General features: G+C 46.9%; 3 protein-coding genes across 12 annotated transcripts; all 3 read left to right on the top strand.

Annotated features, from left to right (window-relative positions):
• Positions 1-636: 636 nt before the first annotated feature.
• LOC143896169 (uncharacterized) lies at positions 637-3,701 on the top strand. Of its 4 annotated transcripts, none has more exons than XM_077403804.1 (2): positions 637-787; positions 1,605-3,701. In XM_077403804.1, exon 2 carries the CDS (start codon positions 1,894-1,896, stop codon positions 3,091-3,093), a length of 1,200 nt encoding a protein of 399 aa, XP_077259930.1. In that variant the 5' UTR covers positions 637-787; positions 1,605-1,893; the 3' UTR covers positions 3,094-3,701. The 4 variants fall into 4 exon arrangements, with proteins under 4 accessions (XP_077259930.1, XP_077259928.1, XP_077259929.1 ...); XM_077403802.1 differs by having other exon boundaries at positions 696-905; XM_077403803.1 differs by lacking the exon at positions 637-787 and adding an exon at positions 1,062-1,274.
• A 687-nt stretch (positions 3,702-4,388) lies between these two features.
• LOC143896171 (diphthine methyltransferase) lies at positions 4,389-8,687 on the top strand. 3 transcript variants are annotated; one of them, XM_077403808.1, is made up of 5 exons: positions 4,389-4,549; positions 6,991-7,626; positions 7,752-7,887; positions 8,139-8,525; positions 8,629-8,687. In XM_077403808.1, exons 2-4 carry the CDS (start codon positions 7,008-7,010, stop codon positions 8,518-8,520), a joined length of 1,137 nt encoding a protein of 378 aa, XP_077259934.1. In that variant the 5' UTR covers positions 4,389-4,549; positions 6,991-7,007; the 3' UTR covers positions 8,521-8,525; positions 8,629-8,687. The 3 variants fall into 3 exon arrangements, with proteins under 3 accessions (XP_077259934.1, XP_077259933.1, XP_077259935.1); XM_077403807.1 differs by having other exon boundaries at positions 8,139-8,687; XM_077403809.1 differs by having other exon boundaries at positions 4,402-4,549; positions 6,995-7,626; positions 8,139-8,687.
• A 551-nt stretch (positions 8,688-9,238) lies between these two features.
• Positions 9,239-24,326, top strand: LOC143896160 (uncharacterized). Of its 5 annotated transcripts, none has more exons than XM_077403763.1 (17): positions 10,865-11,111; positions 11,190-11,490; positions 16,518-16,734; positions 17,055-17,359; positions 17,751-17,822; positions 18,524-18,747; positions 18,883-18,980; positions 19,072-19,383; positions 19,521-19,907; positions 19,978-20,216; positions 20,285-20,565; positions 20,672-20,828; positions 20,911-21,113; positions 21,188-21,336; positions 21,415-21,726; positions 21,841-22,250; positions 22,341-24,326. In XM_077403763.1, exons 3-17 carry the CDS (start codon positions 16,621-16,623, stop codon positions 22,915-22,917), a joined length of 3,840 nt encoding a protein of 1,279 aa, XP_077259889.1. In that variant the 5' UTR covers positions 10,865-11,111; positions 11,190-11,490; positions 16,518-16,620; the 3' UTR covers positions 22,918-24,326. The 5 variants fall into 5 exon arrangements, with proteins under 5 accessions (XP_077259887.1, XP_077259891.1, XP_077259889.1 ...); XM_077403764.1 differs by lacking the exons at positions 10,865-11,111; positions 11,190-11,490 and adding exons at positions 14,735-15,759; positions 15,867-15,959; XM_077403761.1 differs by lacking the exons at positions 10,865-11,111; positions 11,190-11,490 and adding an exon at positions 9,239-9,424.
• The last annotated feature ends 1,037 nt before the right edge of the window (positions 24,327-25,363 follow it).

The raw sequence follows: 25,363 nt of genomic DNA, 5'->3' as shown, positions 1-25,363 counted from the left end.
TGCACAATCCATAAATTGGGCTGATGCGGTCCACTTGACGCTACAAATGTTTCGAAGCGTTCTTCTTCTCTTTCTTTCTTTATTGCTTCGAAGCATTTGTAGCATCGAGTGGACCGCAGGTTTAAACGCGCATATACTTTTCTCAAATGCTCACGTTTGAATTTTCTAAAGGCATGTATCATTTGGCATCAGATTCACGCAAGTCTCAGCAAAACGTCACGTCACGCGACGAGGATGTGCCCGGCGTGTCTTTCTCTCTTGAAAACCTGAGTCCTCCGATACGAGAATCTCGTCGTCGAGAAACATGCGTGTCGTTTTCCAACGGGGGACGGCGACTGGCGACTGGCGAGCCGCTTCAACTCCATCCGAGGAGCGTCTCGCGTTCTCCCTCTCTCGATTTCCCTTCGTCGGCGTCTTGGCGCGCGATATATACGCGCACGGGGCGGCCTGCGGCCTTTAAGACGCGGAACGGAACAACGGGCAACGGGCAGAGAGGCCGGTCAATAATTTCGCGGGTCGTCCCGCACCTGTCTGTCGCGGAGGTTGCGGACGACGGTAGGAAGGGGTTATGGTCAATAAACGCAACCGCGTCACACGCAGCCTATCGGCGGCGGCGGCGGCGGCGGCGGCGGCGGCGGCGGCGGCGGCGACGACGACGACGACGACGACCCCGCTTCACCCGCTTGGCCCCTTAAAGCGCCCCTCCCCCGTCCCCGTCCCGTGAAAATCTTACTTACGTGACGGCCGATACCGTCTTCGCGCGCGCCTGTTTCGCCGGACAAACCGGGTAAGTGCCGCGCGGATCGACGTGGGACGCGGACCGGCGGACGCGGCGCGCGTCGAGGAAGCCGCGGATGGGCGTCGCGGTGCCGCGGCCGGCCGATTCGGGCCGATTTCTCGCCAGGGTGAGTCGACGACGCGTCTCGGCGGATCGGGCCGAAACGTGTCCGCCATTGTTGTCGATCGGTCGCGACGACGCGCGGGCGGCGGGGGCGGGGGGCGGGGGAACTAAAGGCGCGCGAAGACGACGTTCTTAGCTCGGCGAGCGCATGCGCGCGCCCACCCTCACCTCACCCGCCCGCATGTCCGACGCTCCCGGCTCCGTTTCTTTTCGAACTTTTCCCCCCCCGGAACGGGGGTTCTGGCGGCGTCGCGCGCGTACGCACTGGCACTCACACCGGGCGATGCAGCTCGCGGCGACGACGAGGAGACGCAGCAGACCGAGACAGCGACGAAAAGATTCCCGAGATGTGCGCGCGGCAGTTCCGAACGTAGTAAGTTTGTCGTCGTCGAGGAAGAATCGCCGTTCGACGTCTCGTTTTTGCGTTTTTCTAAAGGGAAATCGGTTCGCGTTCTCGATTATCCGTACAACTTGCCGAAAATCGGGACGACGGACGTTTTAACGGCTTCCGGTGATAGACGAGTCTCACGAGTTGTCTCCGGTCCAGTTGTTTTATCGTGACGCGATTCGCGCGTGACGTGTCTCAGGAGGTTAGGTTAGGTTCCGTGCGAACGTTGATTACCTCGCGATTATCTGGACAATCGTATTTTATCGCCTTATCCCTCGTTGCCGTTCTCGTAACACGACTATCCATCTGTTTCAGGTGCCTGGTAGACTATTTTTCGAGCTGCGGAATGCATAAAGTAAACTGACAGCATTGTGGTTGCCGAAGAGGCGAGAGCGTCGGAGAAACAAGCTGAATCTGAGATTGGGATATTTATTCTCTATTCCATTTATTGTATTCTAATTATTTTAGATTTTATATAATTTGACTCCGAAAATGATATGCGACGCACGAAGGACAGATTGCACGCCAGTTGCGTCAGCGTATTGAGCTCGACGCCGAGAAAGGACCTTGCCTTCGGACAGTGAGGGGAAATGCGAGATTATAGATGTCAGAGACAGGGGAGGAACGTGCCGTTAGACTGTATACGGCTGCGGAGATAATGAAAAACGCCAGAGCCAAGGAAAGCGAGGAACAGGCGGCGATGAGAAGGATGCAGGAGGCTCAGCGGATGGCCAGGCATCGCGCCAAGAAGAAGCGCTGCCTGGACGAGAATCTCGCGAGGGAGATCTCCAAGATAGCCGAGCTGTCCAAGATGCCCGTTCCGGATTCCAATACGATAGCCCAGATGTCGGAGATGAATATGAACAAGATATCCGCGGAATTGAAGCAAATGATGGAGAGGGGAAAAGTACCTGAGCATATAGTTCAAATGGCTCAACTGGCGGAGTTTAGTAAAATGAATTCTGAGTTCAACAAGATGTCGCAGGACATGAAGAGATACGAGATGGAGAAGATGGCGGAATACGCCAAGACCACCGAATACATGAAGATGCAGGAGATCGCCAAGATGAACGAGATGGTCAAGTTTTCCGAGATGGCCAAGTATAACGATAAGATCAACGAGATGGCGAAAATGAACGAGATGATAAAGATGTCGCAGATGGCCAAGATCAACGAGGCGCAGAGGATGAACGAGATAGCGAAGCTGAACGAGATGGTCAAGATGACGGAGATGGCAAAGTACAATAACGATATCACGAAGCTGACCGAGTTTGCGCAGATCAACGAGATGGCGAAGGAGATCGCGAAGATGAACGAGAAGACCAAGATGAACGAGATGATGAAGATGGCGAACATGCAGAACGACGTCGTCAAGATGGACAGACCGGAGTACCCGGTCAAAATGACCAACGAGATGGCGAAGCTGAACGAGCTGGCCAAGATGAACGAGATAACGATCACGAAGCTGAACGACCCGCCCAAGATGCCGGATATCCCGCCGCTACCACCGCCGCCGCGCATCCCCGAACCCGTCATCACCGTGCCAAATCCGAGAAATCTGCAGAACGCGCAGACCGTGCAGGTGGCACAGGCCAGCCCGTCCAGCGTGATCAACTACCAGAGCGTGCCCGGCCAGAACAACTACGGCAAGCTGCTGATGATCATCGAGGAGCTCGGTAGGGACATCCGTCTGTCGTACGCGGGCAGCCGCAGCGCCGCCGAGAGGCTGAAGAACGGCATTCAGCAGGCCAGGGTCGCCGTGCGGGACTGCCTGCACGAGACGCAGCACAACGCGCAACAATGATCTGCCGACGCGCGAGCTAGGCTAGCGATTAGACCTACTTATAGCCTTCTGTCATTTCGCGAGATGTTGCTTTGTACGAGTCGCTTCGATTCGGACTGTGGTATTGACGCGGACCGGCATACGTGGATCGAGCGTTTCGTTATTGGAACAAAGCCTTGACCGCTATCTTTTTCACTCCACATGCGGTTTCCTTTACCTCGGTCTTCTTCCGCTCGGTCCCTGTGACGTTCGAACAGCGGCAGAACAATTTTCCTACTTTTAAGTTGCAATTTAGAACTATATAGAAACTTTATTGAACTATATAGAAATGGGAGGGAAGAGGTACCACTTTGTATACACACTACTACCTAGAGAATATTAGAGAGTCTTAGTTTATATTTTATAAAAAGGAGAACAGGAAAAAGAGGACGGTAATACTATGGTTTTTGTTAAGACTCGCGTACGCTCCAAACTTTTAGTATACGTCTCGAGTGAGTGAGGGAAAAGACGGAAAAAAAAAAGAAGATTACGCCAGGTAAAAGCTTTTCGAATATGTACCTAATGGAAAGTATAATCCCGTAAATATATCCCGTAATATATCGTTAAATAAATAAAAATTTTGTATACAACGCGGACATCTCGTTCTTTTTTCTCCTTTCCGTATAGGGTGCTTCAGGATTCACGTTCATGAAACGCATAGGTTTTCTTGTCGAATGAAATTTTTTCCTGCGCAAGCAACTAAAAAAACAGTTTTTACTCAAGTTAAAAGTTCAAGTATTTAATTATTGACCCATATTTGTTCCAATCCATTCGAATTCATCTTGCGCGCCAAATTAACAGGTAACAAAAAAATCTCAGAGCTTATGCTTTAAATCATGAAATATAATCTACCTACTGCCGATCGGTTGTAGAAAATAAAAATAATTGAAGTTACGTCACGCGGACAATCGCGATCGTGGAAATTTGAGTAGATCGAGCGTGAAACGCGAAATCTGAGCGATATTAAAAAGAAAGATACATATATTGGTCTGAAATCTTCCAGCACTGCTCTGCATGTGTACCACGACTGCCGATGTTTACCGCTAATAATAAAGGATGGCATTTGATGCATTTTTTAATATTCACCGCCAATGCAAAAAAAAAATATCTACAGTGTACATGACGTGAACTATAAAATTTCAGTACTAGCTGTAAATATCAGAACGCAATTCGTTATTTGATTTCATATTTCTCGCGCCTCGCCGACAGACGCCAGACGCCACTTGCGCGGGAAGGCGGTTAGTGGTGGCACTAGTGGCAGTTGGCGGTTACTGGTTGGGGGTCGGGGTTCGGGGTGAATGAGGAGGATCGATCGATCGCGGCGCGGCCTACTCCACGCTCCACGTGTCCACGTGGCTCCGCGCTCGAGAGACGCTACTTGCGTTGCGACGCGCATTAGGAATATGAGATTTGGGAGAGAGAAAAACAGATCAATTAGGTATTTATAACATATACTTATTGATATTTACGGCACGTCGTGCCTCGGCGAAGCGGTTTTCGTACTACGCGCCGACGTGAATACGATAATAAGTACGGTACAGAATTACTTTCGCATTGTTCATAAAGGTTAGCGTTCTGCGATTTCAATTTCTCGCTGCGCTCGCCGACGATCCACCACAGGGCCTGATTATCGATCGTTTCTCAAGGTTGTAAAGATAAAGGGAAACGCGTCCATTCTCCGAGATGACTAAGCAACGCAAAAACGTAGGGATCACTGCGAAAATCACAGAACCCCTGCTGACGGTGCCGAAGCCGGGGATCACTCAGCGCGTGGCGCCAATACCTTCCGTTCCTGCTCAGTCAAAGTACATCAAGCTGCTGCGAATCATAGAGCTGCTTGGTCGCGACCTTAAAATCTGTTATACCGGTGACAACATCGACAAGACGTTGCCTAGGGTTGAACGCGATCTCGCGAGGGCGTGTTCATTAGTCCAGCAGTGCCGCGCCGAGGCTGAAAAAATTGCCAGGAAAGCGTGCAAGTAACGTACTTCCGCGATAATTGCGCAACGTCGCGTCGTTCGCGTAGGAAACACCTCGTGCCACGATGCAAATATACTTACGCAAGATAATATTTATTGCATCAAAGATCGTAGGAAGATTGTATCGTCAACACGTATTTTCATTCTACCTCGAAAATTGATCTGTATTTTAGAATTTAGACCCATTCAAAATTCCTGGTGATGCGTGCGATGCTAAGACTGAGCACGGAGCCTCAGTGCTCTTTCCTAAACTGTTCAGCTTTGAATATTTTTATGTCTCTTGTTTTTTGTGTGGAAATAAGTTCTCAGGACGTTTATAAACTTTGAACCTGACGAGACAGGTAGTTTTAACCATTGTATTACGCAGAACCACATGGGACCTCTATTAACTAAACTAAGCATGGTCAACATCGAGCACCGGAGATACAATACTTCAGTCTTTCCATCTGTGGAGAGAGGGAAGGGAAATTCCTCCACTGCATGAAGTTGAACAGGCAGCGGAAAAAATTCTTTCAACTCTCCATAGATGAAAAGTGAGAGCCCGAGCTCTAGAGCCCAAAATTGACCATGTCCGAGCTAAGCTATCCAACGTTCCTAAATACCAAGAATTCCAAGAAATCCAAATAACATTGTGTTCATATATATTTTAGCAAATATTTCAAATATTTTCCACGTAAATCTACATTTGGAAGAAATTGTATAGCTCAGCAGTAGACCAGGCAGCAACGAAAGGAAAGATCGCGTTTTGTTACCTCTTGCATATTACGAGGAATTTTGATTGGGAAGATATCCGATTGTGATAGAAACAAAAGTCAGACGAAAACAAATTAAAAGTGACTTTGTAACATGTTATTGATAAGATAACGAATAGCTAGGATAATAACTACAACGACGATAATAGATTCTAATGAAATCTAACGGAACTGTAAGAGAATATTTTTATCAAATGTCTCAATTTAGCCAAAGTATTAAATGACCGTTCTTTTTATTAATAGACGAATATATATATGTATGGATGAATATCATGGAAGAATCAACGATCTCTTTTATGTAAAAAACAGATAGATATTTATATACTGCCAAAAAGCAACGCTATAATAGTAATATGTTTTCGCTATCTATTTTAAAGTTTGTGGTGATATTTTTTTTAGAGAACTTGTATAAGGAATTTAGGTTTTCTTTTTTTTTATTTTTCTCTTATTTATTGACTTAAAATAATCCACGTTGCGGAAATAGTGATATATTTAAAGCCTTAATACACGCAAACGCATACGCGCACACATACATACACGCACGTGTATATATATAAATATACATACGCAATTATAGTACAAATTACATATAATACAAATAGTACAAATATATATATATAAAATAGTCACTATTTCTAATTATACACAAACAATAATTTTATAAAAGAATTTTTATATAATCTGCCATATATATGTAATTATATGTCACGTTGCTTAAATTAATAACTTACCATATAATATTCCATGACTTGCATGAGACAGTAAGATAAATACCAAATGAGAATGGTAAAAATGTGTTCCTACGATTAAATATTGTATAATTACCTATAACTAAATAAAAATTTTTTTATTAAAAAAAGATTAGAGTTGTGTTCGAGCACCCATTGCGACTCGCATCTTTCTTTCTGTCCGTTCTAATTCATATTGGATATATTCTCGTTTCTTTCCCTCGTGTAACTTTTTGCCATACATTATTTTACAATCGGTATCCGTTATCAATTCTTCCACGTGCATATATGATCATCTGTTGATTGTAACAAAAGCAGGACAGCTATTTCGTAAGTTCATTGTATTGGAACTCGAATTAATTATTTATTAAATATTTGATGACGTAACTCTAAATTGTGCCGAAATTCCTTTTGTTCTAGATAGTTGAGAGGAACAAATGGCATCAGAAGACGAGATAAACGTGCGTACTTTGACCACATTCGAGACAACATTACCAGCAGACACCGTCGAGTGGTGTCCTGTGGAACCATATCGACACATATTAGCATGCGGAACATATGGTTTACTTAAAAATGAACCTGGCACGTCTACGTCCAGACGGGGACAAATCTTGTTGCTCCGCATAACAAATGACGGAGAGTTAGAACTGTTGCAAGAAGTATGCACCTCGGCGGTGTTGGATATGAAATGGCTGCACGTCGTAGACGCCGTGGAAACTCGTGTATTACTCGCCGTTGTCGACTCCACCGGATACTTACAAATCCATCAGCTAGAAAACGACGGGGAAAAACTGGAACTGGTACTTGTCGCTAAATTAAAAGTCAACGACGACGAGAACGTCCTGGCGTTGTCTCTAGATTGGTCTCGTGAAAAGTACACCGCTTCTTTTCCCATCCACGATACGAGTATCCTCGTGAGCGATAGCGCGGGGCAAATCTCTCGTTTCACGTGGCGTGAGTCGGGTGACCTGACGAAGGACTTCGCGTGGCCCGCACATATGTTCCAAGCGTGGATCGTCGCCTTCGATTATCGCGACCCGTTCGTGTTTTATTCTGGTATACGGCAATATACAATATGGTTCATATGAAATAATTTTTCTTCTAGAATTTTTATTTACGAATTAAGCGAAATCCAATATAAATTCACTTATAATTGGTTAATAACGTATCATAAATTTCAGGAGGCGACGATGATAGGTTTCTGTGTTTCGACTGCAGGACAGGATCTCGTCCCGTAGTCGAAAGCAAGGAGCATACCACCGGCGTTACCAGCGTCCACAGTAACGTCAACGAAACGTTCTTGCTCGCAACTGGAAGGTAAAAACAAATCTTCGGTACAACTCTGCGTTTTTCAAAGAGCGATTGATAAAAGTTCCAAGTTGAAACTTGCGAATTTTATAATAGATTTATTTCTGTGTTTGCGAATATAACGCAGTGAAAGCAAAAAAAATTATTAATCTACATTTTTCATACGTTTGGTCTTCTACGGTTGCAGAATTTATTTTCAGAGTCGATAATTGTTTTCCAGGTTTTCCTTCAAATGACCAATGTGTGCTTCAATATTTCAGTTACGATCAGAGCGTAAGATTGTGGGACAAGAGGAATTTCAAGAAACCGATATCGAAGATTTGTCTCGACGGTGGAATCTGGCGTTTGAAATGGGACCCGTTTACTCGCCAATATCTGTTCGCCGCGTGTATGCGCAATGGTTTCAACATCGTCAATCATACCGACGTAATATCGTCTGTCGTTGTCAATTATAAGGAGCACGAAGGTTTGTCGTATGGCTGTGACTGGTCGTTCTTGAAACAGCCGGATCTCTCACGTTTAAACATACCTGACGGAGACACCTTGATCAGCACTTGCTCCTTCGAAGAGTTTACGGGGACCCTCAAGATATCCGTGATTGACTTTTGGCCGGATAAACACACCGCCGACGAAGATTGTTAACCCGAGTAAGTATATTCCTGCGAATTAATGTGTCGTTACGGCGATTTTTAGAAAAATGAAACAGGTATGATACACAATTTGTATAATACGCTTATTTATACGTTACAGAAACTTGAGCGATTTCGCTATTTATATTAAAATAATAAAGGATAATTATAGAGTGACAAGTGGAAGAAGGATAATTTCAAGACACCTCTCTTTATAGGTTTCTTTTTAACAGACGTCAATGATTCTGTAATTCCTTTATAAGGAGAACTTATTAATTCAGTCAGCTTTCGCGTCAAAAGTAACAAGTCTTGTCCTTTCACGCAAATTATCATAATTATTATAATTATGAGAAATCTGAATTTATCTATGTCTTTATAAAATTTATAATTTCCCAACTTCGCTTATTGGGACAATAATAGTGAAATAATATTGTTTTGCTTAAATTTGTGGGGTTGCAGGATTAGAAATTGAATTTTAGTCTTTTCAGACAGCATTCTGTTTTTTTGAGTTGATTCGATTTTAATTTTTCGCGGTCGAAGATGTGGAGACTTCCATTAGAAATTAGAGCAAGTATACAGAGACCGATAGAGATTTTTAGAGCGAAAATTCCAACTCGCTCGTCTTCCTTCATTATCGTTACACCGTGGCCGCGTCGCGTGCGTCGCGCGCGCACCGAGATGGCGGGTCGGGCGCGGCGCGAGCCGCATTTCGCCGCGGATGGTTCGATAAAAATCAGTCGTCGCTCGGTGGCTGGCTTCGTACGATCTGTGGAGCTGTTCCGCGGTTCCGTGCGTTTTCCTCTTTTTCCCACCTCGACGACGTATCGCGGCGTATTCGCGGACAGCGCGGTTCCCCTGCGTCGCGATCTTCACGATCCCGGCGCGTCACCGCGGTCCCCGGAGTCCGGAGCGAGACGGTGAGTAAACGGTAAACCGAACCGAGAGTCTAAAGGGGGGCAAAGTGGAGTCCCGCGGGTAAACGGTGGTTTCCTCGCGCGGGCGGCTTCCCTCGGAAGTCGAAGTTTCTCTCCCGCGGGAGAGGCACGCGCGGGATCAGCTGGTCCCGTCGCCGTGGAGTATAGCGTCCTCGCGCGGCGGTCCCACCTGCCGCGGAATCCGGAAGAGCCAGGAGCCAGCCGACCGGTCGAGCCAAGGTTAGGCCGCGGATGACGCTTGTTCGCGTCGCGTCTCGCCCCCTTCCCTTCCCCTCGATCCGGGGCGGCGCGCCGACCGCAACGAAACTCGCCGTTTCGTCTTCGGAAAACAAGACTGTGTTCGTCGAAACCACCTGGAACGCAGGATTCATTCGCATGTTTCGCCCTTTCTCGCGCAGGCACCGAAGGGTTCTGGATTTTAACGCGTCGTGACGTTATCGGTAACCAGGCTCTTCCGCCCGGTGCTTCGGTTTATTAATTAATATGCCTTTGCAAAGATGACGAGTATATTACGGGAAAACAATAATTGTTTCATGTTAAAAAAAAATTGGTCAAGCGTATTATATAAATTGTATTTTTAAGGGCGAACGATAAAACGAGGAGAAAAAGAAGCGCATGGCCGTGAAGACCGTCCCTTTAACCGCGCGATAAAGGGTCTCGGACACGGAGGCGCCAAGGCAAAGGTTCCAGGACACGCGTATGCGCGCTTTCGGCGCTCTCCCCCCGGGGGTGCGGAAGCGCGGCCTTAATTGACACGAATTCGCGCCGCTCCGGGAATTTCTGGCGGCGTCGCAAGGCGCCCCTTCGAGGGCCGAGCGGAACCCCCCCAGGGGCTTCACGATCGTTGAATTTGGCTCGTCGCTAAATTACGTCTTCTATTCTCTCTCTCTCGCGGCTGGAGAAACAAGCGGGAGGTTCCTGCCATCGTCCTGCGATGTTCGGAGAACCTATATTCCACTCGTGAAACATTGCATGTTAATATAATTTATTTAAACGCGCATATGTGCGTGCGTACTCGCCTAGGGTCCCCGGGCGCCCTTCCCCCCCGTCCGGAGGGTGCTCCGGGATTGATTTCCGCCTGGCAGAACGGATCGCAGAACTTATTCTCGATTACCTCGTTACAGCGCGAGCCCCGACGACGAGACGAGCGAATATCAGCCTCCCCGTCGATCGTCGATAGAGAGAATCCAGTCGTAGGGGCGTTGTCCTCTCCCGTCATATCCGGTTGCACGTCCTTCACTTCGCCCGTCCTCGAAAGGGAGAGAGATACGAAACGGAAAAGGAAGAGGAGAAACACTAAATCCGACTCGGGGAGTCGGGGATGTGAACGCGTGCGTTGCGGTCATCGGCGATCCGGCTGATCGATCTCTTTTTTTTTCTCTCTCTCTCTCTCTCTCTCTCTCTCTCTCTCTCTTTCTTTCTTGTCCACGTATGAAAACAACGGCGATGCGTGTACACGCGACGTAGGATTCCTCCTTTGCCTGCGATAAAAACGGATGAATCCGCGCGCACAGTGGATCCGGAGTTTTGAGTTCCGCCGTTTGCGGGAACCGTCCGTCAGAAGTAGTTCATCATAGCGGTGCAGTTGTGGGAGGATACGCCGCGTCTAACGTTTTAAAATCGCAGACGGATTCGTCTTCAGCTCCGTTCCGAGCGAACAAACAAACGAGTATAACGCACATTTACGTTTTGCTGTTAGCACGGGCAGCGCTCCGTTTCTAACTGTGTACCGAAAAATTAATTTCAGATGATTATCGCCGTCACGCATACGTGATATCGGTCTGCCCGTCACGGGAATCGGAGCGTCACACGATGTGTATCTATGCACGCCGCCGCGCGGTAACGAACGCGCGAGGAGAAACCGATGGGAATCTGTCGCTGCAGGCTGCAGGCAGAAGCCTGAGTTCGCGGCCGCACACGTGAGGGAGTACCCGAATATATCCTTTTCTCATTATCGCTCGTCTCGCCGTTTCAGCGACAAGCAGGAAAAGCCGCTTCATTCCGCCCGACTTGTTCCCCAGCTATGACGCGACGGAATTTGCCGATATGTATGTAACAATATATGTGTATATACTCGTGGAATGTTTGGCAAGTGGTCACGCGATGCCCGATTGGGTCGACCTCAAATCGAAGAGCATATTTCCAAACCGTCTGGAGAACTCGCGCCTGCAAGAGATGCAATTTATATAGGTCTTTCAAGTCGCGCTGCAACACCCTATTTCCCTTCTCCATCTTCCAGCGTGTATAATTTTCGCCGCGTGAAGTAACGATAGGGCAATCGGAGATCGTCAATTAACCGCGGTTATGCCGCTACATCAGTCGCAACTTTGTTCTAAACGTTTTATAATAGATGGCTCATTGTCAGTTAACACTTTCGTATCTTTAAAAACTGCAGCTTTACCGGTATTTCAGACTTTTAATCCTAATAATTAATACTGTGGTATTTCAATTTAATCTTTTAATCATCTTATTATTTAAGCGAAATTACGTAGGAGAGAGGGAGAAAGGAGATAAGCTCAACGGCGGCTCTCAACGCTCGAAACAATCCGTATAGCCGTTCCTCGCAGCCTGCATTCGTATTTCCGTTCAAAGTGCTCGATAACGTCGTGTGCTTTACGCGTGAGTCACAAAGTTCAGCGTGAGAAAACTTTTCGTGGTTGCGTACGATAATTTCCATTTATAAAGAAAGAAATATAAATTCAAGAGGTTGTTTATTAGTTTGGAAACAAAACTCTTCGGCTAGGCGCCAAGGAGGAAGACGAACGTCTGGCACGGCCCGCACGGCCAAGTATCTCGTTTCTTTCGCATCTTTCTCCCGCGTTGTTGCACTTTTCTGCCATTCTATTCTTTTTTGTTCTGCCTCTCGTTCTCGGCGACGAGTTGATGCACGCCACGTGTGCGCCGACAGGCACGCGACACGTGTACCGTTGTCGTCTCTCCCGGAGAGAAAGATCCGACGTGCGTGCTGGACTTTTCGCGAGCGACGGTAATCGAGATCAAACTCGCGCGGATTAACGACCTCTTGTACAATTACTGCAATTACTATTACTGCTATTCTGCGGGAGCGGGAAGACGGGCGCTTGTAAGTTTTCGGATTGAGACGGCTTCTTCGAGTCGCTTCGCGGCCTCGTGGCACGAAACGCTTTCTACGACGTGCGCGATAATCGAGCTCACCGGATCCGATCGCTCGCCACCCGGCTTTCGACGATTAAAAGAAGAGATCGCCGTTCCCCGGGGATCGTGGTACGGACTTGTGCTTGACGAGCGAGAGGATCATTTGTGCCTGGGTATACTTGAAACTGTTTCATTGGCGAACGATGTTATCGAGCGCTTTGAACGGAAATACGAATGCAGGCTGCGAGGAATGGCTTTAAGAACGGATTATTTCGAGCGTTGAGAGCCGCCGTTGAGCTTATCTCCTCTCTCCCTTTCTCCTACGTAATTTCGCTAAAAGATTAAATTGAAATACCACAGTATTAATTATTAGGATTAAAAGTCGGAAATATCGGTAAAGCTGCAGTTTTTAAAGATACGAAAGTGTTAACTGACAATGAGCCATCTATTATAAAACGTTTAGAACAAAGTTGCGACTGATGTAGCGGCATAACCGCGGTTAATTGACGATCTCCGATTGCCCCATTGTTACTTCACGCGGCGAAATTACGTTCTGAAAATTATACACGCTGGAAGATGGAGAGGGAGATAGGGTGTTGCAGGTGTACATATGTATATATCGTGTTGCGAAGGGCGCGAACGCGAAAGCGGTGGGGAGGATGATGCCGCTGAGTGTCGTGCACATTGAAAGGGCAGGCTGGCTGGCTGGCTGGCTGGATTCGAGTATCGCTGTCTCTGTGTTGCCGGATCTCGTTCGTTAGACCATGGGCGAGCATAAAAACGCCGACTCGTAACGAGAATAACTCCCGGACATTCTTCTGGGGAGAGAAAAATACAAAAAATACATATAGGTAGATATGGGGAGTTCTACTTCTTCCCTCGAGATAATCGCGTTTATTTCTGTTGTTCTTTAAATCCCGCATTATTGATCGCGATTCACTCTTATGTCATTATTTGACTATATTTACTTGTTTATTTTTTAAGAGCACGTGTATAATAATGATAATCATCGTAATGTGTATTGTACGTGTGTTGTACTTTGTAACGCGCAATCGTGACGATAATCCGATAGTAAACCGGGTGATAGTATATCGATTCGCAACTCTACGTTTCTGAGAAATGTGCATTATGCAACCTCTTCGCTCGCAGCCGGACGCAATCTCACTCGCGAACTTATTTATTCGCAACCTGACCTAAGGGGGATCAAGCTTCGTGAATCACCCCAATCAGCCGTGCGGGATGAATCATATTGTGTATCGCATTTATCTCACGCTATTCCTCGTCGTTCGCGCGAGATGCGCGAGGCAATATATAATATTTTACGTGCATATTTTACCCCTGCGAAATCTTTCGCGCGTCGGCGCCTCTGGCGAGACACGAGCTTTGGATTTCAACGTTACGGACAAGATTCTCGGATCGTCTTTGTTCCGCGCGTATCCTGCCTCGCGAGAACCTGATTATTCCGGCCGACGATTCGCTCCGAAGCGCATAGAAACACTGCGCTCCTTCTCCGCGCGAGACCATCTCTCTTTTTGCAATTTACCGTACAAGCTTTGATACGTGAGTTACAGACAAGCTGAATGGGATTGTCACGAGCTGAGAATCCCCGGTGGTACGATATCATCGCGTTGCAAACCAACAACTGTATAAGCTCTGTTTCAATGATACTTCATGTTAGACACCCACGCTCGAACACGTTCCTCTACTCGAGAGAGAAGGAGGGAGATGCTCTCATCGCCGTACTTCTCGTGAAAAGAAAGAAAAACGGCTAATCAAATAGACTAGGATGACGTAGGCGAATAGCGTGTGGGATAGCTTATTTGTTATAACGTTTTAAAACGATAATTGTCCCGGGGGGGGGGGAGGCGGCGAATAAATGCCAGTTCTGTGTAAGCGGAATCGTCATCGCGGCAATCATGTGCGACATTCCTCTGAGAGACATATCCACGCGCTATTCGTCTCTGATCTATGAATGGATGCCATTCATCCCTATTTATGTTCTTATCATTCGATAAAAGCCGGTGCAGCAACGACAGGCTCGTTTCCTGGCTCGCTGCTCGCCTTCCGAAAATTTTATTTTCTCTCGTCTCTTTTCCAGGCACGCATCCTTTTACATGTTCCTCTCGAACGGTATACCACTCGAACTGATGCGTTTGGATAGGAGTAGGATCGGAGTAATTGTTTTGCCACAACAGCGTCGGCGAGGATCGTTACTACGCAGTACGGTCGGCCGCTTTCAGCGTGAAAAGGTCGCGAATGGGACCGGAAATTGTGCGTGCGGCTCCGAAATCGCACGCGATCACGCGTGACGCTGCGGCGCTTCATCGGAGCGATCGGATCGACTGCGATAACCCGGCAGTTCTCGTTTTAATGTTGCCGAGAGAGCCTCGAACTGGGTCAAAAGGCAGAGAGCTTGCGACCGTCCGCGACTGCATGCCCGCCAACCTACTTGGAACACACCCGAATGGAATCGCGAATATTCTTTTGCGCATCGCGCTCCTCGCGTTCCGGGACCAGCATGGAGAACATCGATCTGTTCGAAGGCCGGTTTTTTTCTCGCGTGAAACATTATTTTATTCTTGCATGCGCTCCGATACTGCACATTTATAATCAGAACGCAATTTTCCAACAAAATTGCTGAACCATAAATCTAAATGTTTTCATTATTATATACAGGTACGTGAAAGAATTTTTTAAATGTACATATGCATAATGAAAACATTTAGATTTATAGTTGCAACCAATAATTGTTAGATAGCAAAGCTAATCGATGTTCCATTTATTGATTCTTGTCAACGCTTGCTCCATCGAGATATTCTCCATCAATCTATTCCGAGAAAAGTAACACTTCCGGATGAGCAGAATAGAACGGAGATTATTGTCGAAGACAAACAAAATCGGATTCGCTCCGTTGTCGAGGCGAAAAGAGAACGATCGCGAAACGAAAGTGCGTTATTATTCTCTGCGAAGTCCCGGTTGTATACCCATCGCGACGTAATTTCCTCCGAACCGGAACGACGCGAACCGATAACTATGCTATGCGTCTATCACGAGTTTTCACTTTTGTCACGCAAACCGCGGCGGCGAAACTAGTTTGGCGGCCGGTTTTACTCGACTCTTCGAAAACGTCCACCGTGATCCACGCGGCCGCTGAAAATGTGTCGGGTCAAACGCTGGTGGAAATAATTTCGATCGAAGTGCCCGTAAGTGTATCGCGCGAAAATAAATTGCGCTCGTGACATTTCGACGGATTGCCCTTCGTCAGTGGGACGACGCGAACTTTTTCATTCGCTTATTTATATTTTTGCAGGATCTATTGCGCCTTGGGAAATGTTTTCCGGAAGAATTTTTTCGCGTCTCGCGAACGATTCATGCGGGAGTCGCGGTGTATCGTCGTCCATAAGTAAGAGAAAAACACGACGCGGCGACGTAAACTGGCGTGAGGGAGAGAGCGGACGTAATTCGAAGCATATGCGTTGGTGCGACGGCAAGAAGAGTGGAATGTTCAGAATCTTAAACGTTTAATGGGACATAATCGGTTGATAGGTCTCGCGCATTCAGCCAAAGCCGGTCAGCACCACCTCACGCAACGAATGGCAACGCGCGTCGTTGCCCTCGCACTCCGGATATTTTTTTATCGTACCTATAAAATTCTATTTTCTTTCGAACCTTCTCTCTCTCTCTTTTTCTCTTTTTCTCTTTTTCTCGTTGCAGCTTGGATCGCTGCATCGATAGAATCTCCTCTGGTTATTTTGTACACTCACGTTTACGTGAATATGTTTATACATTCCCTAATTTTCCATAACTCGAGGAAAACGACATTTGTCGGCCTATCTCTCTCGTTCACTCTAGCTCTCGTTTAACTCTAGCTTTAGTTGTAATATCAGCGTGTAATCATTCCGCGTATGTTCCTTAAGAGGAAAGCTCTATGTACGATCGATCTCTCGTCTTTGATTTGCAGCCTGGAATGATAAATGGTGGCCACCAGCAGCATGGTATATGAGGAGATAGTCGGTATACGGGGCAGCTGACCCCAGCCACCGCGCACGCTTTTCACGCGCGAGATGCCCCACAATCTAAACTCAGCTTCCACCAACTCCGCCAACACGGGACCGAATCATCAAGCTTATCCCCAGCAGCCGTACCACCGGGAGAATGCAGATGGACTTCAGCCCGAGGTAACGTGAAATCGATCGATCGTACCTCGTACCGATAGGTCTGGCCTACGTCGAACATTTTGTATGTAGCGAACGGAGTCTCGTAACGGAACTTCCGATGCGTTTTACGAGTCAGCCTTATTGAACCGCAGCTCTTTTATCGTTCATTTTGGAGAAATATTTTATATGTTGACTGTCTTAAACGACAACTCGTCATCCCAGACCAACAAAAAATATTCTTGATCAACCTTATCTCGTTGTAAAAAAATTGAAAAATACGAATAAAATATTCAAAGAATATAGAATACGAAGAACTCTAAAATAATGGCACCGTTCTTCAGAAAGAACCGGTGGAATTCGACACGTCGCATTTGCGAGGTGCTCCAGCGGAGGTCGAGGCGTTGGTGCACAACATCAAGGAGGTTGCCCAGCAATTCCTCTACCACTGGCGAACGTTCCCCATCGTTCTGCCCCCACCGTTGTCCTCGTGTACGGAGGGCGAGGATACGTTGGCCCGAAAGAAATACCACCTGAGGGATCTTTTCGTGGCGCCCAGTTTCGACGAACTGGACGCTGTCGCCGTGGATAGCAAGGGCGAGCCCAGGAGACTGACCAACAAGCAACTGGAGAGTATCAGGGAGCGGGGGTAGGTGTTCTCTACATGGAGCTTAGCGGATGTCTCAATGATTTCCTCTTTACTCGTTTGACGATCGTGATAGCTAGTCATTTTGTGTAATTATACGTAGCGGCAGTAGTTAGTCATTAGAGAGAAAGAAAAATAATAGAAAAGAAGAGAGCAATGTAACGTAGCTGTAATGGATGAATATGCCATATATCCACGTCGGGTCACCCATCGAATCTGTCGAAATATATAAGCGAAAAGCGATGATATCGCGATCGGACGCGAGTGTTGAATCGATACCTAGCTTGCATTTTCGATGCATTAGACGCGCGGAGTCTCTCTACGCGGAGTAAATAAAGCGATTTCTTGCTTCAAGTGCGTGTGTGTCTGATATGCTCTAACGATTTCTGTAAAGCTTACACAAGGATAAATATGGAAAGCCGAAGAAGCTGAATGCCACTCAGTTGGAGAGCATTCGAAGATGCGGGTACGTGTGACACACCTAAGCGACAGTGCTTAAATAAAAAGTAAAAGACAATGTGTTAAACGTTTGTGCAAATAGGTCGATAGGTAAACTTGTACAGCGACCTCGGGATTGACTAACCCGGCTAGCTTCCCTCGCGCGAGAACGGTGTCGCGTTCACAGCATGATCTTTCATTCCGCACCGCCATTAACTTACTTTAAACGCCCGATGAATCATATGCGGAGCGTTGATGAGATAAACGCCTATTACCGTATAACTCTTTTGCGCCACTGGAATTGGAAATTGGTGTAACATCTTTTGTAACGTGTGTATTCATTATCGCATGGCACTCGATTTGTATAAACCGTATATCCCCAGCTATTGTTTGTTATTTAGTTTTTAAGTTTGGCTTGTACATAATCGCTATTAAAGAAAAAATTAACGGGCTTTAGCGAGTCACTATAGGACTAGTCGATTAATTTAGCACGGATTATCAACGCTACCGAAACAAGTATCCCTGGTGAAATTAGAATACGAGTAGACATTACACGTCGCTGTGTAAATTGTTTCATAACGGAAGGGGAGACACTATTTTTCATCTTTATTTGTTACATTCCTACTATCCCAAATTGTTTCTCTATAGGACATGGCGCTTTGTATGATTTTGGCCGTCACAAAATCGGGAGATTTTTACCGCGCGGTTGACCGACGATTCTTCTTGCAGGGAGTTCGAAGTGGACTCGATCAACTTTGCCGGGCAGACTCATCGATGGCGATTGAGCGGTCTCCTGCAGCGCGGCCGAGATAGACGGCGGGACGCGTTGCTCACAGATCTCGCCCTGGCGACTAGGTTTCTCGTTGTAACGGCAAAGGCTAGATTAGTTTCCCATTGCTTCAGTGTCTCGCAATCCCTTAAAGCATTGTTAACGGGGCTGTTGCGACTTCTCGGTGAGCAGTTTGCGTCCTCCGCGCGCTTGTATGTGACGTTTAAGCCGCACATCCGCATTACCGACACCGCATTATATCTATATATGTTGTACATATACATATACGTTGCATGTTACATTTATATGCATCTTGCAGACATTATAATCGGCGTACCGTCGCTCCAGGCACACAATCTAGATGCTAAAATTAGGGAGGAGCGCTGCCGGTACCTGGTGGCGGAATTGGTCTGTAGGGTAAGACATTGTTTTTATTATTTCCCGGCGCGAGATACAATCTCCATTGCGTAAACCTAAGTCGTCGTTTTTGCTCCATACGTCGCCGTAGTCGGAGTATGAGGATTCTCTGGAGCTACTCTGTGGATTTATACGGAAGCAGCTTCGTCGGGCGACCACGGAGAAATTCGAGGTCGAAAGAGAATCGTCCCAGCTGTTGCCCGTTTCAGTTCCTTTCGTATTTGGAACACCTGGTGGGGCTGCGGTTGATCTCCGACTGTTCAGCAGGGACATAATCAGGAAAGCTCTGCCGACGCTCGTTGCGATTCTGGAGAGAGAGACAAGAGGCTGGTTCCTTCACTTTAGAGAAAGACTGATATCTGAATTGAGAGCACAAAAGAAACCGGACGAGGAAATAGAACGAGTGAGGAATACTTTTAATTAAAAAATTTACAATTACATTTTAAACAAATATGTTTAATATACATTCATAAAAGAGATATGCATTTATTTAACTAATATGTGCAAAATAAATTAAAATGTATTTACCGAAATTTTTAGGAAGTTAATGAAGCGGTGATGCGTGAATATTTACAAAGAGTATACTCGAATATCCTGTCGCATCCGGACATACTTGCGCTAGGCGAAGGTATCGCTCAGCTGCTGGTTCAACAGGCGCAGTCGGTCGTGTTGATGCACCGAGCGGTGGAGAACATGCAACGGAAGCTATCGCAAACCAAAGAATCTCTGCGACATCGTATCGAGAGCGAGCACCCGATCCTGTCGCGGATACAGCCGTGGATGCGCGATCGCATGCGCGAGGCCGAAGAGAACTTCATCGAGGAGTGCGAATGGAGCGCGCATGAAGAAGCTCTCGCGCTCTGCAGCCATCAGAATCTCACCCAGACTGTGTACTTCCTCAATCGTGATTTAACTTTCATGAAAGAGGTATCTACCGCCCGATCTTTGAATCCTATCATCTTGGAACTTGTTAGAAACCTGGATTTATCTGTTTCAGAGAGAGCCTGTTCTTCTGAAAGAACTGCGGAAGGTGAAAACCCCGACGAGGACTTTCCAATGGCCGACGCAAATCTGGCTACCGAAGAACTGGATAATAAGACGTAATTTCCAAGGTCAATCCGAAATCATTCCAACCGTACTGAGCAATACTCCGACTTCTATCACGACGCCTCGCGCTGATCCTAGCCAGCCTGTCTTTTTGGTTGAAAGAGAGATTGTACACACAACTACGACAAGGTACCTCAATCGATCAAACTATTATTATGCATTCTCATGTTCGGTACTTTAATGATTTTGTGATAAAGGTGGCCGATGTGGCGCTGGATAAATTACGTCGCCAGGACGTGGTGTTGGACTTGGAATGCGATGTTCCTGTTGGGTGTAGCCGTCCCGTGGTGTAGTCCAGTGTCTTTCCGCGCTCTACTGCTGGTGCAACCGTTTACCCCCGATTTGGAATTGAGTCAACTAAACGGGACATTGTTCCCGAGAAAGTCTTCGCAAATGCCTACTCTCTGTTCCCGACTGATAGCACTCTGGAGGCATATTAGTAAAAGTCGGACGCACTTTGAAACTGAACCAGACACAGGTAAGATTTCTTTTTATTATGTTTATATTTTAACAGAAATATAATTAGAGTATCAGACTCTGAATATTAGTAATGCAATACCAATACGTTAACGATATCTTTTTAGGATTCATCGGCAAAGGCATGACCAGACATTTAAACAGGCTATGGAACTACGGTGCCAAGGGCCTATTAGGCACACTCATCATCCTGTTCATATTTCCCGTAGTGTGCGTCCTGGCGAGCGTCAGTTCGCTGATTGTCGCTCTCACTGCGATCTTATGGTTAGTTCCTCGTGCGATGGATCTCCTTTTTTTTCTTTTTCAAAGTAGAACGTAATTGAATTTAACTCATTGGCTGTTTCAGGATGCCTCTGGTCACGTTGACGCTACATGCGTTCATGGCGCTCATAATGGATCTGGATAGTCCTGAGCCGAGCCGCAATCGATACTTCGTGGTGATGGAAGCGTTGGTCTGGAACATCGGTGTTCAGGGCTGTCTGCAACCGATAGCAGCGTTATTCGTAGCCTTTGTCCTGTGCCCGGTCATCTCATTCGTGATACTTACAAGTAAATAAAATGAGTTTCACGAGGAAAATGGCACTTGCGAAAAAGTATATATACAAAATAATTCTATTTTCCAGTTGCTGTGATACGTTACTGGGTCAGGGTGTTCTGGGATACGGTTATGTTCCATCTAGTGATCAAAAATAGAGGTCGAATACCAGCAAGTGACAGTTTCGTCGTAAAGAGAATAGCTGGACCAGGACTAGCTTCGGATTACTATTATCAAGTGAGTATTATATTTTTACCCATGGATATCTGTAATGCCTGAGGAATAAAATTTAAGAAACTCAAATATCTTTGTCAGATAAGAGCAGAGCAAGCATTGGCTGCGTTTGAAGCGAAATTAGAGCTGGACGAATTACTGGCTTTCCAGCAAGAGACCGAGAGACTAATCACTCAACCGCAGAGAGATTTTACTCAGTTTGTCGAGGCCTGTTTCGGCCCGTTCGCCGCTAGTCTGGCCAAGACAAAGGATCCGTACAAATCGCTCGAGAAAGAAGCCAAAGATCTAATCGCCGTGCTGCACGAGAAGCTGGACCGACGAAGAAAGAATTTGCAAACGGGTCTCGGCGTCGCGGTGAGGAGTAAGATAAAATTAACCACTTTCGACTTGAAGGTAATTATTCTCCGTAATATTCTATGTGACTTTGCGTTCCATTAATACTCTACGAATTCGTATGCGCGTATAATCCAGTAATCCGGTTACAATAGAGTTAAAATAACATTGCAGGTAGTTATACAGCAAGGCGCACTAATGCTGGAACGTCTCTATCCCACACATGTTTTCGCGAGATTGCCTGGGAATGAGGAGGATTTCTGGGAGAACAAAGGTTTAGGGGTATGCGACTGGGCGGGACTGGCAGGGCTTATGTATGCCGATATCTTCAGTCTGGATTTTCTACAACCGCTCGACGATTCCGACACGAAATTTAGATTGGAGCCGCATCCAGGGGTTGATCTGTCACGGTATACGGACATGGCGCACAGCACCGAGCTCGGTGGCATTAACGGGCCCGATTTACTCGGCGCCGTTTACGCGCCACGCGGGAATATCCAAGTGCATAGCCCGTATCTCGAGGTGTCCGCCTTTAATCCGAGAGCCAAGCAAGCCAGCAACAGCAGAAAGTCCGACAAGCGATGGTAATTATCTCCTAATCGTGTTACAATTTTTGGGAAAAAAAAAACAAAAAAAAAACAAAAAAAAACGATGTAAAACGTGATTCTCCGCAGCGACACCAGCGGCCTGTTGACGTCGACGAAAATTCGAAGGCGCACGATGACGAGCGAGAACAACTCGGAGGGACGGTGGCAGCCATGGAAACGCCAAATTCATCCGTACAGCGCGGAGAAACTGGTGATCCCTCTGCCGATTCCGCATCCCGCTCACATAGCGGTGACGATACACAATCGCGACTCGGAGGACCCGATACCGCTCGACTCGGAACTGTGTCAGAATATCCTCCGAGCCATCGAGGAATCGCCCGGCGAGATGGCGACGGAATACGTGAGCCGGTACAGAGGCGGCGGCGGCGGCGACTCCAGCTTCGACTCCGTCGCGTCGCAATCGTCGGTCTCGATCGACACCGGCCTGGGCAAGGAGAACGAGACGACGCAGGAGACCGCCGTGGCGAACGCCGAGAAAGACGGCGAGACCTACCACTGGACGCTGTCGAATTGGGGCGGTGGCATGACGCGAAGGCGGAACAATTCCGGATCCATAAAGGTCGACCTAGCGTCACCGGAGGACGTCACCCTCGACACAGATACCACCAGAGTGATGTTCAGCACGTACGGAACAACCGTCTAAATTAAGACCGCCGTTACACGCGCCGAATAAAAACGGTTATCTCGTCTTCGCGTTTTATAGATGACGTTAAAAAATAAAAGGCAATGAAAATGAGAGGGGGAAAAAATGAAAAGCTCCGCAACTTGAGCGAACCCGATCTTAGAGAACAGCCTTTGCCATCCAAGATGACGCGATGCAATATTAAATATTCGCATTATTCGCTCTCAGCTAGAAGTAATCGCGGAGATCAATCGGTATACAGTTTAAGCCGTTTGCCGACGAATTCACGATTCCGATCAAAAGTGTAAATTCAAAGAGTTCGAGGATAGGGGGGAAAGCGCATTTACGGATTCAATTACCGTATAAGTATGTACGTGTAATCGAGATACGTCCCAGTGAATTACAATTATTTATATCGTCACGAAATTTAATCGCGCGAATCTCTTATTATATTTAAATTTTATCTGAGAGTCCGTTAGGCAGATATTACTCGCCGAAGTTATCCCTACGATATTGAGAATTTCGGGACTTTGATTATCGGACGAATACCGGTTTAACGAGGAATATCGCGCGATCGTTGCGAGATTCCGAAATTACATTATGAGATTTTTAAGAGTATTATATAAGAGAGGATTATATATATATATATATATATATATAGGTATATATATAATAGAGAAAAGAGAAATCAGGATATTCCAGATCTTAGCGCAGCAGGCAGAATTAGACGAGGTCTCTCTCTTTAACATTACGTTAATGAAACAAATGCGACATTCATATTGACATACTGTATATAGATAGCTAATTGTATAAAAATAAAACTTGTTAACGTAATATTACTCCGGATTACACACTTTCCGTTATTTACGACTACGACGAGGGCTAAAGCGGCGACTGGCCGCGACAAAGAGGATATACATGCTTGCGATCGTTTAATTGTTTAACATTTAACGCAACGTATACAGATATTATAAATTATAAGCGTGCGCTTGCCGGCGATTGTGTCACCTGCGAGTAGATCGCGGGAATCGTAAAAAAAAACTTTACGTCGCGGAGCGTTTAAAGTCCGAGCGTTATCGATCCATATTCGACGATGTACAGCGTAAAGTTGACGAGTAAAGTGACGCTCCCGGAGCGTAACTTATTTGACGAATGCGCCCCGAGCACCCCCGGGAAGAAACCTTGATGTCCTTCCAGCGTCTCTCTGTCTCAGTGTACATTTTATTTTACTAAAATAAAACCGCGATAGATGTTAGCACCGGAGGTCGACTCCGACGTGCCGCGCGACGGGAAGGGAGAAATTACAGTCGCAATCGAATTGTATTGTCGTCGAGACATTTCTGTGCGGATAAAAACTGGAGGATAGGGAGGATACGGCGACGCGACGCTGACTATAAACACCAACGCTATTCAGACTCAATAAAAGTTTACCGTAATACAAAGTGCGTTTGCCCAGCTCTCGATTTCGGTCCCTTCCCCCCCTTCCCGCCCCGGCCGTCGTAAATTAGTCGCGCGCGATTCGGGTGCGTCGGTGAATCACGCGGGAATAAGTACGTCTCGAAATCAAACGAGGCGATTCGACGATCGAACCGTTCGATCGATTCGCGCGATATTTCAAATGATATTCAAGTCCTTGTTCATTTCTCATCGCGACAGTCGCCCTACTTCACTCCGCGAGTTTCTCCCTGCGGAGTGAAGAGTGAAGTCGGGCCGTTCCTTGGAGCGTTCGCCCGCGTTCGGATGCGCTTTCAAGCGGAAAGACGCAAATCTCGAGGGAACAGATATAAAATAAATAAGACTCTGCAGAATTTCTGGATTCAGCGTGCGAGAGAAATTCAGACGAGATCGAAAGTCATCGATGGGAGGAGCGAGAGAATGGGATGAAATCAAGAGCGCGAAGCATCGCGCGAGATTCGGCGAAAGCGACAGCGATCGAGGGCGTAACCCTGGACGTCGCTCCGTTCGAGATCTCGCAGCGCGAATCTCGACGAGGATTCTCGGAGGAGTAAGTGCCCCGGCCCTTTATTCTCTCTTCGCGAGAATTACTCCTCTCGGTGATAATTGATAATTAGCCGACACGAGTGACAACGGTGCAGATAATGCTGCGATATTTTTTTCCGACAGGGCGCCGCCGCTCGCGAGCTATCGATTCTCGACGAGAGCGACGAGAGCGGGACTTCCTGGAGCGTCTACGGGGAGCCGGTGGGGCAACAAGTGGTCTCGTCTACCTGACTAATCGCGAGCCGGGAGTCTATCTCGTAGATAAAGCGAGAACGTCGCGAGCTCTTCGCTTCATCTCTCGCTCTCGTATTTCGATAAGTCGGCGCGTGGTTCGATAAATCACACCCGTCGAGAGGGGAAGCAACCAGCAACCAGCAACACCGGCGGGGCCACCGCGCGAGGAAGGCCGTCGGCCGTTCCCAATGTTGTCGCTTATCAAAACGTAGCTCTTTTGAGACACGACGAC

Source organism: Temnothorax americanus, unplaced genomic scaffold, assembly GCF_048541705.1.
Source record: "Temnothorax americanus isolate GAGA-0224 unplaced genomic scaffold, ASM4854170v1 Scaffold18, whole genome shotgun sequence".
In the NCBI taxonomy this organism is placed as follows: Eukaryota; Metazoa; Arthropoda; class Insecta; order Hymenoptera; family Formicidae; genus Temnothorax; species Temnothorax americanus.
Note: the sequence above shows the minus strand (reverse complement) of the source record. Positions and strands in the feature narration are given on the sequence as shown.